This window comes from Orcinus orca, chromosome X (genome assembly GCF_937001465.1).
Source record: "Orcinus orca chromosome X, mOrcOrc1.1, whole genome shotgun sequence".
Lineage (NCBI taxonomy): Eukaryota > Metazoa > Chordata > Mammalia > Artiodactyla > Delphinidae > Orcinus > Orcinus orca.
The window spans coordinates 28,502,519-28,515,964 of record NC_064580.1 but is presented as its reverse complement, the minus strand read 5'-3'; the positions used below and the strand labels follow the sequence as shown (position 1 = coordinate 28,515,964).

Below are 13,446 nucleotides of genomic sequence, written 5' to 3'. Positions count from 1 at the left end.
AGATTAGAGATGGTGTGTCCGTAATGATTAATTTTGTGGGGAGGTTTGGTCACTTTTTCTTCCTGCGTCTTTTTGTTTGTTTTATTGCTTACTCCTCAGTTATATTCAAGATGAGGTTATCTTTTTAAATTTTTATTATTTTATTTTTTTGTGGTATGCGGGCCTCTCACTGTTGTGGCCTCTCCCGTTGCGGAGCACACGCTCCGGACGCACAGGCTCAGCGGCCATGGCTCACGGGCCCAGCCGCTCCGCGGCATGTGGGATCTTCCCAGACCGGGGCACGAACCCGTGTCCCCTGCATCGGCAGGCGGACTCCCAACCACTGCGCCACCAGGGAAGCCCCGAGGTTATCATTTGATGAGTTCTTTTTTAGAGACAAATAATTCCATATACATAGGAAAGAGAATATGTGGAATCTATTATCCCTGATGTTTTGGAATAGTATCATAACCATTTGGATAATAAAAAGAGGTGTGTAGTAGTAACTAATTCTTGGCATCTTCCTTCTTTATTTTTCGTCTTATAAAAGTAAGACTTTCATAACTTTTCATATTCCTCCCTGGTTGTCTTACTACTTTCGATCACCATGGACCATTCTACTTGTCAAATGAGATGGTACAAATTTAATCAATAATCTCACCTTTGTCCTTTACTTTTCTTTATAAACTTCTGTTCTCAGTAGCTTCCTGAAAGAAGGTCTTTATCCTACTTAGTTTAAGGACATCGACCATATTCTGCCTGTTTCTTCTCAACAGTCATTGTCTATTCCGATCAGGCCGTGCAGTTCATTGTACCTGCTCGTAATCCAAACTCCTTGCCACGTTTTTGCCATTTCCAGGCTTTTCTCACTTGGAATACCCTCTGCCTCTTCCCTTCACCTTTCTCAATCCTATCCATCCTTCAAGGCTCAAACGAAGTTCCATGACTTTGTTAAGTCTATTTCTATCACTTTTTTCCCACACTGATTCTCTTATAATAGAAATCCTTACATTAGCTATTACTTATTAAAGGCTTCTTGTGTTCTAGATGATGTTCAAAGTATTTTACAAAGATTATGCCATGTAATATTCAAAATAACCCAGCAGATAGGTATTATTATTTAATATTTAGTGAAGCCAAGGAGATTAAAGAGTCTAAACTTATGCAGCTAATAAGGGAAAGAGAAGGAAGAGACCAGAATTATGTCTGTTTAACTGCACGTTCCCATTAGTTTTCCCTGGAGGCTGAGAAAGGGGACTTATGACAGAAGTAGGCTAGATGCTCAGAAAAGAAGGAATGGTGAGATCTGAAAATGCTCTCCAGGAAACACAATACTCCCTACTCCTAAAACTGCCTTGTAAGCATATAAGCATACTGCTTGCCTCCCATCTGAGCTTTCTTGATATTCACAGTTGAAATTTGCTCCATAATTATACATAACTCTAGGCTATATGTCTCTTTCTGAGGGGAGGGGCTGCATATTATTTTGCCATTGGCACCCATTTTCTCAATTATTTTATGCTCTCTCTCTTGTATTGGATATATCTGTCCACTACTTTAGATATGTTTAACAGTCTCCATATTAATAAGACGGTAAAGTTACTCTTTGAGTACTGGAAACAATGTTAGTCTGCCTTGTGCTAGATTTGCTGAAATTTAAGCAGGACTATTATTAATAGGAAACATTTTTTAATTAATAGGAAAAAACTCAGAGGTGATACAGCCTAGTGGGTAAGAGCCCAGTCCCTGGAGTCTGACGGCCTGGGTTTGAAATTTCGCTGTATGGTTTATTAGCTGTGTGACCTTGTGCGTTTTTTACTGAACCTCTCTGTAATTTCATTCTCTTATGTGTGAAGAGAAGATATTAATAATGCCTGCCCTGGAGAGTTACTGAGAGGATTAAATGAGCTCATGTATATACAGTGCTTTAGAGAAGCGTCTGTTGTGAAGGAAGTCTTATATATGTTGTTGCTGCTGCTGCTGCTGCTTCTGTTGTTATGTAACAAATCCTTTTTCCCTATTCATTAGGTATTGTTCTTCCTAAAGAATACAATCACAAAAAGAAGAGAAAACTTATATTGATCGTAGCAACTAAGGCTTGAGTGATCTTTTCTCGTTAGGTCAGAAGTGAAATAAAACTACTAAAAAATATCTGTGAAAATTACTTTTTGTCCAGATTGGGCCTCCTCTGAGAACTCGATTCTCCATTCTAACCTCCTGCTTTTCTGGGGCCCCTGAGTCTAAGGTTAATCTTAGGATAAATGCCATCATGGTAATTTATGCAAATATGAGTGTGCTCCTTCCTAAGTGCCCTGTCAATGTCTCCCTCCCCACCTAGGACTCATGCTGCCTACTTGTACTAAAAAATCTCCACTACAGCAGGCCAGCTTCCTAAAGAAAGCCTTATGGTCCTCACCGATACTCACCTCCCTTTTAGAGCAACCTACCTGAGTCCTGTATCTTGACGGAATCCCTGCCAGCCCGCCAGCCCAAAGGAGCATGGCCAAACTACGTTTATGCTGATATGTCAGGTCATGGCCTCCTGTAATGTTCACATGACTCTTCTAGACAGAGGAGTGAATTACTGCCAGGAGAATTTCTGTTCTGGCAGCGGGGATATTTTGTAGCAGACTTTTTCCAGTGCAAATAAGTGTTTCTCACAGGTGGTCCCACATGTCCAATTGCAAAATGAAAAGTGAAAAGGGTAGTCAGGACTCCATTTTTCATTTTGAACAAATCAATCCACGTGGGTAAAGTTTAATCAAAATCAGTAATGCCGTCTTTCCGTGTGCTTTAACCTCGGTAGCTGTTTCCCCTTGTTAGCAGTAGCCTTGTTCAGCTTCGGTAACTACTGTCTGTTATAGCCAGTGCTTACAGCAGCAGATGGTGTGTGGAGACAGCCTAAGATCTTCTAGAGTCAAAAGAACTGGATCCATCGCCCACATTTAACACTTTTGGCAAGTCAGTTAAACATCTCTGAGCCTCGGTGCTCTCATCTGTAAAACAGAGAAAATATTATGTACTTCACTGGGTAAGGAGTAGGAATAAGTAAAACGATACACGTGTAAGTGCTTTGTAAACTGTAAAGCCCTTTACTATGCATGTGTCCTTTGTTGCTCTACACTACCATCATAAACTAGAGAAGTAATACTGAGTTAAGAGCTACCTTCCTGCCAATGCTAAGACTTCACTTCAGCTACTTCTGAATTTCCAAGGGGAGAAATTTTAATCCGAGTACATATGAGGTTTGGCAGGAAATTGTCAACGTGTAGTTGTTAATATGAATGACTTAAACAAAAAGTGCATACTAGATTTTAGAAAAAGTAAAGGCATAACTGTCTCTTGCCTTCCTCTTAGTTTTCCCACAGTGCTAAGGCTAGACAAATAACCAGTCCTCAGCAAGCACTGGTTTATCAATTTTATATTCATTTTTTTTCTCGATGATACAACAAAGATGTTTAAATTCAGGGCCATGTAAGTGGCAAAGATGAAAATGAGCAAATTTCATGAATCAACATCCTATTTATGCTTGGGAAGACCTCTCATTTATTCAGCGAAGTATTGATGACTTCACGATACACATAATCTTAAGGAACTATTGATTGAACCTGGGTCTCTGCTATAAATGCAGGACATAAAAATTCAAATGTACCATAATTTATATGCATGCTAATGTAGAAAGCTGATTGTATTAGTCGAAAGATCTTAATTTGTTGACAACAAAAGGTTTGGTCTTAATTCCTTAAGTGTGTACTCTGAGGTCAAGATTTAGGTAGCAAACCACATACAACAAGAAGAAAAGTAAAGTAAAAGAGAGAAGTGGGGGCATTATCTTGATAACTTGGATCTGTTTGGTTTTTATTCCTGAATTATTTAGATCTATTAACCTCAATTTTCTCTTTCACTGAAGAAGTAGCGAATTCAGCAGGGTATGTTTTTCCATGTAGGTACACAAAGATAAATTGGATATATATTTGATGAAGCGCCATTCAGCAAGGAGCCCAATACTGGTTTTCTATCACATCAGCTAGTTTCAGAATCAGGCTATTTCCTTCCAAAACAAGCCTGTTTTTGATGGGATAAAGATAGATGCTCCTCGATATGTTTTAGTATTTCTGTTCTTTCAACTCCAGATGGGGTTTATCCATATTCCCCTCCTGTCTTCCAGTCGAAGGCAATGAGACAGAATTCTCCTTAGAGTCCATCGGTGATGCTTTGGCTGCCAGAAATAGTGACAGGAGACATTCATCGTCCATCTCCCTGCATCTAAGAGGCTGCAACTGAAAACACAGGCCACTTCTTCAGACTTCGTAACGTGTTATTGCTGCCACTTTTCCTTCCTTACTTTAGAAGAGTAATTTAATTCAATTTTAGAAAGGGGGCGAATTTTCTAGTTTCACAGATCAATCCAGTTTGTTCGGAGCTTCAGAATGAATTTTTAAACTTGTTAAACAGAAGCATACAAATCTCTAAAAGCAAGTCAGATAATGTACAAAGCCTCCATTCATTGTGTAGGCAGAAAGGAATGCTGGTACCCGGCAGCTCTCTAAGGAATGTTCCTTTGGCTTTGACCGTTCTGCTGGGAACAAGGAGGGAAACACATATAGAAAATGAATTTATAATGTCTCTGGCTTATAATGGAAAAATGATAAGAAAAGTTGGCTGTTTAATATAAACTATCAGTTGCATATTCCAGGCCTCCTCTCTTTGAGGTCCCTCCCACATCCACAGGCCTGGCTACCGTTTAGTGAGGAGTACAAAGTGGCTGTTTATTATTATTGACTGATGAGGCCTGTGGTCTGAAATTCATTCTGTCAACAGAATGTAAGCAAAGTTGGCATTTTAAAGCAGGGCTCTTTCAGTCGCTGGGTTTTCTCGGGATTGCTATGCAACAGGATCAGTGCTGTAGTCCCCGGTTCAAGCTGAAAATGTTACACAGGAAGACATACCATGTAAAGGTCAGATTCTTCTACTATGATAATTTTCTTGATCTGTGTGTATACAAATGAGGTTGAAATCATCACTTCTTATCAAAGTCCTATGGACTTTCCACCTGTTGAGCCTAAAAATGTGATGGTATTTTAAATGGGAAGTCTTGCTAATAAATGTATGGTGCTGTAATAATTGTGTGATGCCGTTTTACCAAGGTGAACTTAATGTGTATTGTCAAGAAGATTCTCTCCTATGATCAAATACCATTAATGTGCTGGTGCTATGGGCCAAGTACAGCCTTGTTTATTAGTCTCTCCATGCTTTTGTGGTCCGAGTCAATTCTACAGATTACTATGTGCTTGGAAAATATGACTTGACCCATAGTGTAATACAATGATTGGCACTGTGGTGCACTTTGTCACGGAGTTTTATTTCCTATCACTTCCATGAAATAATGTCTTTTTTCCATGGACTAGAAGACATAAGTTATGAAATTTATAAAGTTACAAATGTATTGTGTTCCGATTCATAATCTCAAGGAATAAATCTATTATTCCTAGTTAGATGCCCACTTTCAATCTACATAACGACATAAAGAGATGATACACCAAGAAAAGTGAGTTGGAGGTGTATCTTCTCGCTAGTTGAGCCAATTGAAATCCCTTTTGAGCTAATAGTCTATTTTTTGCAGTTCTCCAAATTCACAGTCACAGCCGGTCTCTTTTGTTCGGTAATTCTGCGTGTGTTCTTCCTCCTGATGCCCTGTAGGACCTCCAAGGAGAAATCGAAGCTCACACAGATATCTATCACAACCTGGATGAAAATGGCCAAAAAATCCTGAGATCCCTGGAAGGTTCTGATGATGCGGTTCTGTTACAAAGACGTTTGGATAACATGAACTTCAAGTGGAGCGAGCTGAGGAAAAAGTCTCTCAACATTAGGTAAGAAAAGATCCGGAACAACAAAAAAAGGCCAGAAATGAATTAAAATGTCAACATGCCCCTCACTTGCCTAGCACAAGGAGCTAATATCTCATATGTTTATGTAAATCCCCCAATTTCAGAATGATGTATTTTATTTTGAATAAATGAATCATTTATTTGCTCAGCATGGAGATGATACTTGAGGGTTCAGATGAGATTAGAATGGTGCTATGTTCTAACCACGGGAGACATACTTATTAAGACATTAGAGTGAATTCAAATGAGGAACACAGCTATCCTGATTTCATAGTGTTCTCTCTTGGTTTATCACAGGGTTATTCAAAAAATGATAAAACTAACGTCTGTTTATTATGGAATTCTTTCTTTGGCATTATTCTAAATGCACGTGAGGACCTTCTTTAAATACCCATAATACGTTATAATTAACGTTGTAAAGGAGACCTCGCCATAGCTCCCACAGCCAAGGAGAGATTACAACAACTGCCTGCCTTTTGCTTCCTCTCAGATTGTGTTACCATATACCCTGTAAACTAAGCCTTTAGCTGTTCTGTACACACCTGTTTTGTACTTTGCCCTTTTGTGCGTCGCAACATTCTCTTGAGAAGTTAATGAAGGTGTCTCAGCATTGTTGTAAGGAGGGCAGAGTGAAGCTCTTGCTGTACCTGTTTTGCACTAGTTCAGTGGAGGGGCAGAGAGCAGAGAGAGGAAGTGAAATGCCCAGGGTCACCTAAGTGGCATGGGAGGTACAGGGAGTGGAAGTCAGGCTTCCTGCTTTCTAATCAGTTGCTTTGCCTAATTCACGTCTCTTTATAAAAAGTACCTTATGTTCTCTTCTGTGTCCAGAGGAGCAGTGGTAGTGGAGGGAGGTAGAAGAGGACTAGTGGAATGCACTCAACACTGGGAGTTGTTACTACCTCTAGGTCGTAAGATTACAGGAGGGAGATGATTTTTCTTCTTCATAGCTCTTCTAAGTTGTCCCAAATTTGGACATAGAGTATCTTTACTTCTATAAATGAGGCAAAAATATAAATGAAATTTCTTCATTTGAAAGCACTCTTGTAGAAATCTGCACGTAATATGACAGAATAATGATGATAGCAACTCACACTTACATAGTGCATCACGTACTGTGCTATGTCATGGGCACTTTGGATTTGTCCACGCATTTAATGCTCTCAGCAACTCTAAGAGTTAGATTGTATTATTATCCTCTCTTTGCATTTGAAGAAAGTAACACACGGAGTGGCTAAATAACTACCCCGAGGTCACTTAGTTAGTAAGCGGCAGATCTAAGATCTGAACACAGGGCGTCTGGCTCCAGAGTCTGAGCTTTGAACAGTTGTATTATGCCGTAGAGTATAAAGGAAGAAGGAGAAGGTAAGACCCACCTAACTTTTACACGTAAACACGTAATAAGTGAAAGGATGAAACAGAAGAGCAGATTTCTGGGAGGAGGAAAGGATTTATTTTTATTTCTGTGGTTTTCCCCCCGAATTTGCACCCTAGCTTCCGAGACACTCACTTTTATCTCCCTTTTTGATCCATGAATTTTGTATTGATGTGTGGGTGATGAGTTGTGGGCAACAACGGGCGATGGCATTTTCAAAGATAGGGAGGTTGCATTCGCGTTCTACAGCTTCACCTCTCAGAGAGGTGAGTATATGTAACGACACCGGCCACTTTCATAACATCTGTCATTACAAAGGAATGAAACTTGTGAGATGGGAAAGATATCGGTAGATAAAGGAAAGAAAAGAAAGTTATTCTTTTTTTCGGGAGGGAAAAAGAAAGGTGCTATTACTGTTCTGAACATCATTCAGTGCCTTTTCTCTCTTTCATGTGAACTTGATGAAATAAAAGGAGGATTGAAAGCGGCAGACAGCATGTCAGCCAAAATATGGGCTCTTCATTCTCAGCAATTTCCCATAAGCCAGCTACTGCAGTTTAATTCTTGCTGTCATTAAACAAGTAGAAAGCAGTTACCTTAGCTCATCTAAGGTACTTCAAATTCTAGAATTTAAACACTCAGATCAGCGGTTTTGGCTTTTTAGTAGGCCTCTCGAATAATACAGAATGTGTTATCAACACTCACTCATAAAAAGCGAGGAAGTAATTCTTCACATCAAAGCGATTCGGTTTATTTCCTGACGCTTGGTTGAAATAAGGCCATCAGTCAATCCGTACTGAATGGCAGGGTTCAGTTGAGAGAAGCACAGTAGAGGTAGTAATTGGGGATTGTTATGAAATAGGATAGATGAACCCTGGAAGAGTTACGTACCGAACCATCAGTGACACATAAGCTTGCATTGCCAATCTAGTCAGTTCCTCTGTCGCCGTTATTTTGTAGTGAAAAGTCACCACAATTTAAAAAAAACTTCCAAAGTCACCCTGGAGAAACATCCCTGTGTTTACCTTAAACTATGACATATTATACTAAAACATGTCAGTTGTTCATTATTTCATAAGAGATTCTGAAGCCATTTTTATATTTCAAAATATAAAAACATTAGCGCTTAATTTCACAGGTATCCATTTTTTAATGAGAAAAAATTGAGTCTGAACAAAAATGATTCTGAAGTTTCCCTTTGTGTTCCATTGACTCATAAGCGGTATCGTTGTGCTTGCAGATCTAAGTCCACATTATGTCTTGTACCCTCCATTTATTTTCCTTCTGCCCTGTCTTTCTCTTCTTGTGATTGTGGTTCTGATTGATTGATTGATTGATTGATTGAAGTCTTCATCATGTCATTCCATATTGATAGATTTGGCTCTCCTTCTTTACATATTGAGACCATCCATTGCACATTTACAAAAATATTCTTCCTTGGACACTCTTTCTATCACATTATTCCTTTGGTCAAGAACTTTAGTCTTGTTGGTGCCCATATTTCACTCTTTCATTTATTTGTTCATTCAGTAACTATTTACTGAATGTTTACTGTGTACTAGGCACTCTTCCAGGCACGGAGGATACAACAGTGAACAAAACAGTCAAAAGTAAATCGTTGCTCTCATGAAGCTTATATTTAGTCACTAGGATCTAGTGACCCTTCCACTCTCTACCAACTATGCCTAATAAGCCCCTGCTGACCCCTTCCCTCTCTGTCCTTCCTCTGCCTCCCACTTCATTCCTCCCCAAGCAGCAATCTAGTTACTGCTCCAAATGGATTCTCTGAGTCAAGTAAATTCTGCTTTCTAGCCCCATTCCTGCTCTCCAGCAATTTTCTCACTGTCCCGTACGAGTACATCCATTTGCCGGTCCTCACACTTGGAACACCATCTCTCCTCTGAGCCTCCAAATTTTGACTCAAATTCCATAATCAAGATTTCGCTTTCTGACCGTTCCTTTACCAGGTCTTCCCTGTACTATTCTCATTTACACTTGATGGCAAGTTCCTTTAAGTATTCATGAGTTGTTTCGTAGGGCTGTGCTTGCTGCCTTCAGCTAAATTAGATACATACAAAACTCCAGGCTATGAATGAGTCAGTGAGGTGGAGTAGAAAGGGTCTTGGACCAACAGTTGAGTGACCTAGCTTCTCCTCTGGCTCTGTTACTACCTAGCATCTGATCTTTAGCCAGTCACTTAACTGCTTCAGACTTGAATTTTCTCTCTCACTGAAATGAGGACGTTTGACCAGACACATGGGTGGTCTCTTCAAGTTCCCTGGCAATTCTACAATTCTGTTATTTTTTATTCTACAATCACTCTTTATAAACCTAGGCAAATTATCGAGCTTTTCTACCTTGGTTTTCTTATATTGAAAAGAAGTGATTAAGTTCAAAGATATGGTATGAGAGAAAGTAAATACTGATACAATGTCTTTGAGAGAAAAGAATAGTTTGATTGAAATTGTATCTCATAATTTAGTTCAGGGAAAGTAGATGCCATCTGTTCGACATGCGTTATCACACTGCATTTTGACCAAGAGGTATAAGAAAGAGAAGTAAATACTCAGTGATAGCTGAGTGCCGTCCAACAAAAGATTAACCGCTTTAAGTGGGAGAAAAATAAGAGTGAAAATTTCCTACTTACGTGTATACGTACAAATACACACGTGCGCGCACACACACACAGAATCACTGATGACATTATGCAACATCAGGATGGTGATTAGTCATATGAAGTGTTTCTCATTCTAAAATATTCTATATCTACAAAACTTGCATTTTTAATTTTGAAAATATGAATAATTGGAGAAGTGATCAAGTGCATAAGAAACGTGTATGAAGATTTCAGTTTAATCTGCCACCAGATTATATTTTCCAGATTATTGTATATATTATTAACTGTGAGAATCACATATGATGTCCACGTAGTTTCAGCAAAACTTACATTCTGTGAGATTGTTATACTTGGGGGAAAAACGTGTAGATGTTATATAAAGATAATCGCTTTCATGAAATTTTGAACATTAATTTGAGACGTGAGGACATGGACATTATATAGTCCACAGCAGCAATAAATCTCTTAGAAAGTACTTGGTATTAGAAATTAGAATAATTAGAGGTCTTGCTCTAATGGAGGACAAAGAAAGAGCAAAAGAAAACAAAGTCTTTTTACCTTTGAGTGAGAGAAAAATGCTACTTGGATGTTGAGTATCTCCAACCTTCCTTTTCTTTTTTTTTTTTTTTTTCTTTTTTGCGGTACGCGGGCCTCTCCCGTTGCGGAGCACAGGCTCCGGACGTGCAGGCTCAGCGGCCATGGCTCACGGGCCCAGCCGCTCCACGGCATGTGGGATCCTCCCGGACCGGGGCACGAACCTGTGTCCCCCGCATCGGCAGGCGGACTCTCAACCACTGTGCCACCAGGAAAGCCCACAACCTTCCTTTTCTTACTCTTGGGATGTTAATTATGTTTGAAAGTTGGAGTTCATGGCCCATCTGGAAAAAAAGTGTTTACTTCTCTTTGGGCTTAATTCTCTTTCTTTAAAGCCCCATAGCTCCCATTTTATTTCTGCGGTTCCTTCTTATTTCTGCTTTCTTAACCTTTTCTTTCTGTATGCTTACATGCTATCTTTTTACACAAGGGTACCAAAGATATAGAGGGATATATTGTTAGTTTTATAAAGGAAGTCAAAGTGAAAAATGACTTCAATATAACACATTTTGCTTTCAGAATAGATGCCTTTCAGAGTAAAGTTTTATTAAGGGTTTCAAACTAGGCATCGACTGAATCATACTTGAGGTATCGGTGTCTGGAGAAATAACATTCACTTTAGCAGCCCTATAATTCTTAGAGTCCTGACAGTGAAGAGTTTCTTAAAGCCCAAACTATATATCCCAACACACCTAAAGGTTCTGCATTTTACCTAAACCTTACAAATTATAGAAATTATCTGCTTATTAAAGATCGCTACTTCCGTTGTTAAAAGCTAGTAACCCCTAAGCTCTTGTCTTCACTAATAAAGATTAATAGAAAATGGATAGAGGCTAAGTGTGTAGCTTCAAACCTCCTCTTTTATTCTCTGTTGAGTAGGTAGTGGTAAGTAGAGTATATCTGCCAATTAGCAGGAAGCCTTTTTGCTTAGGGATCCGAAACATTTGGTGAAAACCGTGAAGGTTAAGGATTTCCTCCTATAAGGGAGGTTTGTAGTTTCCATTTCCCATATCTAAATATGACAGCTCAAGTTACGTGCCTCAGCAGGTGTCTTTATACCTTTGTATCTCAGTTCCCACATTTACAAAAAAGGGAGTTGAATAATCTCTAAAGTTCCTTAAAACCAGGGGGAAAAAGTCATTACAAATACAAAGAAACATTTTCAGGAAAAATCCCAAATACAAACATAGGTTAATCATTTAGAAATATTTGGTATACAATCTTGAAAATAAAAATAGAGCAGTTGCTTCCGACAAATGCACTAGAAACGTGTCTCGAATACACTTCCCAAGCTTAGCATGGCCAGAGAAAATGTTCTCTGAGCTCAGAGCATTTCATTACATCTAGATCTCCTGCAAAATCATGTCACTGACAAATAGCACCTTTGCCCTGTGGAGACTGACAAGTAATGTTTGGGGCACATAGGGAACACTTCAAGAAATTCTTCCTCAGAGAATGGTCCTGGAGCTCACCTGCTGAGTTGTAAAGATTCTTGTTCAAATTACAGGAATTCTGTATCTGTGAATCTGTTTCTGTTTCGCATGTCCTTTTTTTTTTTTTTTGCGGTACGCGGGCCTCTCACCGCTGTGGCCTCTCCCGTTGCGGAGCGCAGGCTCAGCGGCCATGGCTCACGGGCCCAGCCGCTCCGCGGCATGTGGGATCTTCCCGGACCGGGGCACGAACCCGTGTCCCCTGCATCGGCAGGCGGACTCTCAACCACTGCGCCACCAGGGAAGCCCTGCATATACTTTCATTTGTATTATTTTTTAGATTCTAAACTTGTGGTTACCAAAGGGGAGAGGGAAGAGAGGAGGGACAAATTAAGGGTATGGGATTAACAGATACAAACTATTATGTATAAAATAGACAATCAGCACAGATATATTGTATAGCATGGGAAATTATAACCATTATCTTGTAATAACTTATAATGGAGTATAATCTGCAAAAATACCAACAAAAATACCAAATCACTATGCTGTACACATGAAACTAATATAATATTGTAAATCAACTATACTTCAATAAAAAATTTTTTTTTAAGTACTGAAACTCTGGGCATGGAACCTAGGAGTCTGTACTTTAAGCAGGCTGCTCAAATGTTTCTTATGCACACTAAAGTTTGAGAGCCATGGCTTTAGATTGGATATCTTTGTGTTGTTTTAAATCAGGAGCCGTTATCTGAGTTTCTCCTCTCCAACCCCTACCCAGTGTCCTCTGTCTCTTATAAGCTTTTTGTATAAGTTTTTGTCCTCGTATCACATCTTTGCTTTCACTCTCAGGCTTTAGCAAGGAAAAGAAAGTCATTTGATATGTACTTAAGGTGATCAAACATTCAGAAAAGTGACTTAACTCCATGCCTTAGGGATGAATAAGGAAGGCCCCCTCATCCCGGTATTTGAGAGCTTTTTGTCACTCGTGATCCCAGGTCCTTCTTCTGTTCCTCTGTTAACTCTCTTGACTGTCCTGTGTCCCTAGCTCTTCACAGCTTCCCTATCTCACGCTATGGAGTTTCTCTTAGATCCTTTAGAACTGAATTCCCTGGGTCTCAGTGCTCTTTTTTTTTTTTTTTTTTTTCCTCTCCTAGGGGACACAAAGGGTTTCATCGCCCGCTAATAATTTAGTCAGGGCCATTTAACTGGACAGGGTGGGGGTGGGGCGGGGGTGGGGGCCGTTGTAGCACCGCCTTATGTGAATGAAGCAGCAGCTGGAGGCCTCACCTTAGGCCGCCTGCCCTTTGGCATATCAATACTGTAGACCTGTCCGCCACAGGGATGCGTTATTTCCCTTACCGGACAGATGGAGGCCAGGCATTAGACATCTTTATATCCTCCTTTACCTTCCCCGCTCCCTACCCCCATGCCTGATTGGGACTGAGAGGGACTCAATAAATATTTATTTAATCAGTGGCTCATCTACAACGTGCTGCCTTTCCATGGCTGTACTGTGCCTCTCTCTACCTTTCAAAATGTCCTGTTTGACAGCCCCTTTCA

The 13,446-nt window shown here is 39.8% G+C and overlaps 1 protein-coding gene across 1 annotated transcript in view; it reads left to right on the top strand.

Moving 5' to 3' along the window:
- The window catches only part of DMD (dystrophin), a 2,251,544-nt gene that overhangs the window by 1,859,892 nt on the left and 378,206 nt on the right, over positions 1-13,446 (top strand). The window contains exon 56 of the mRNA XM_049704774.1: positions 5,680-5,852. Within this exon, the coding sequence (XP_049560731.1) occupies positions 5,680-5,852 (173 nt within the window). The remainder of the gene's footprint in view (positions 1-5,679; positions 5,853-13,446) is intronic.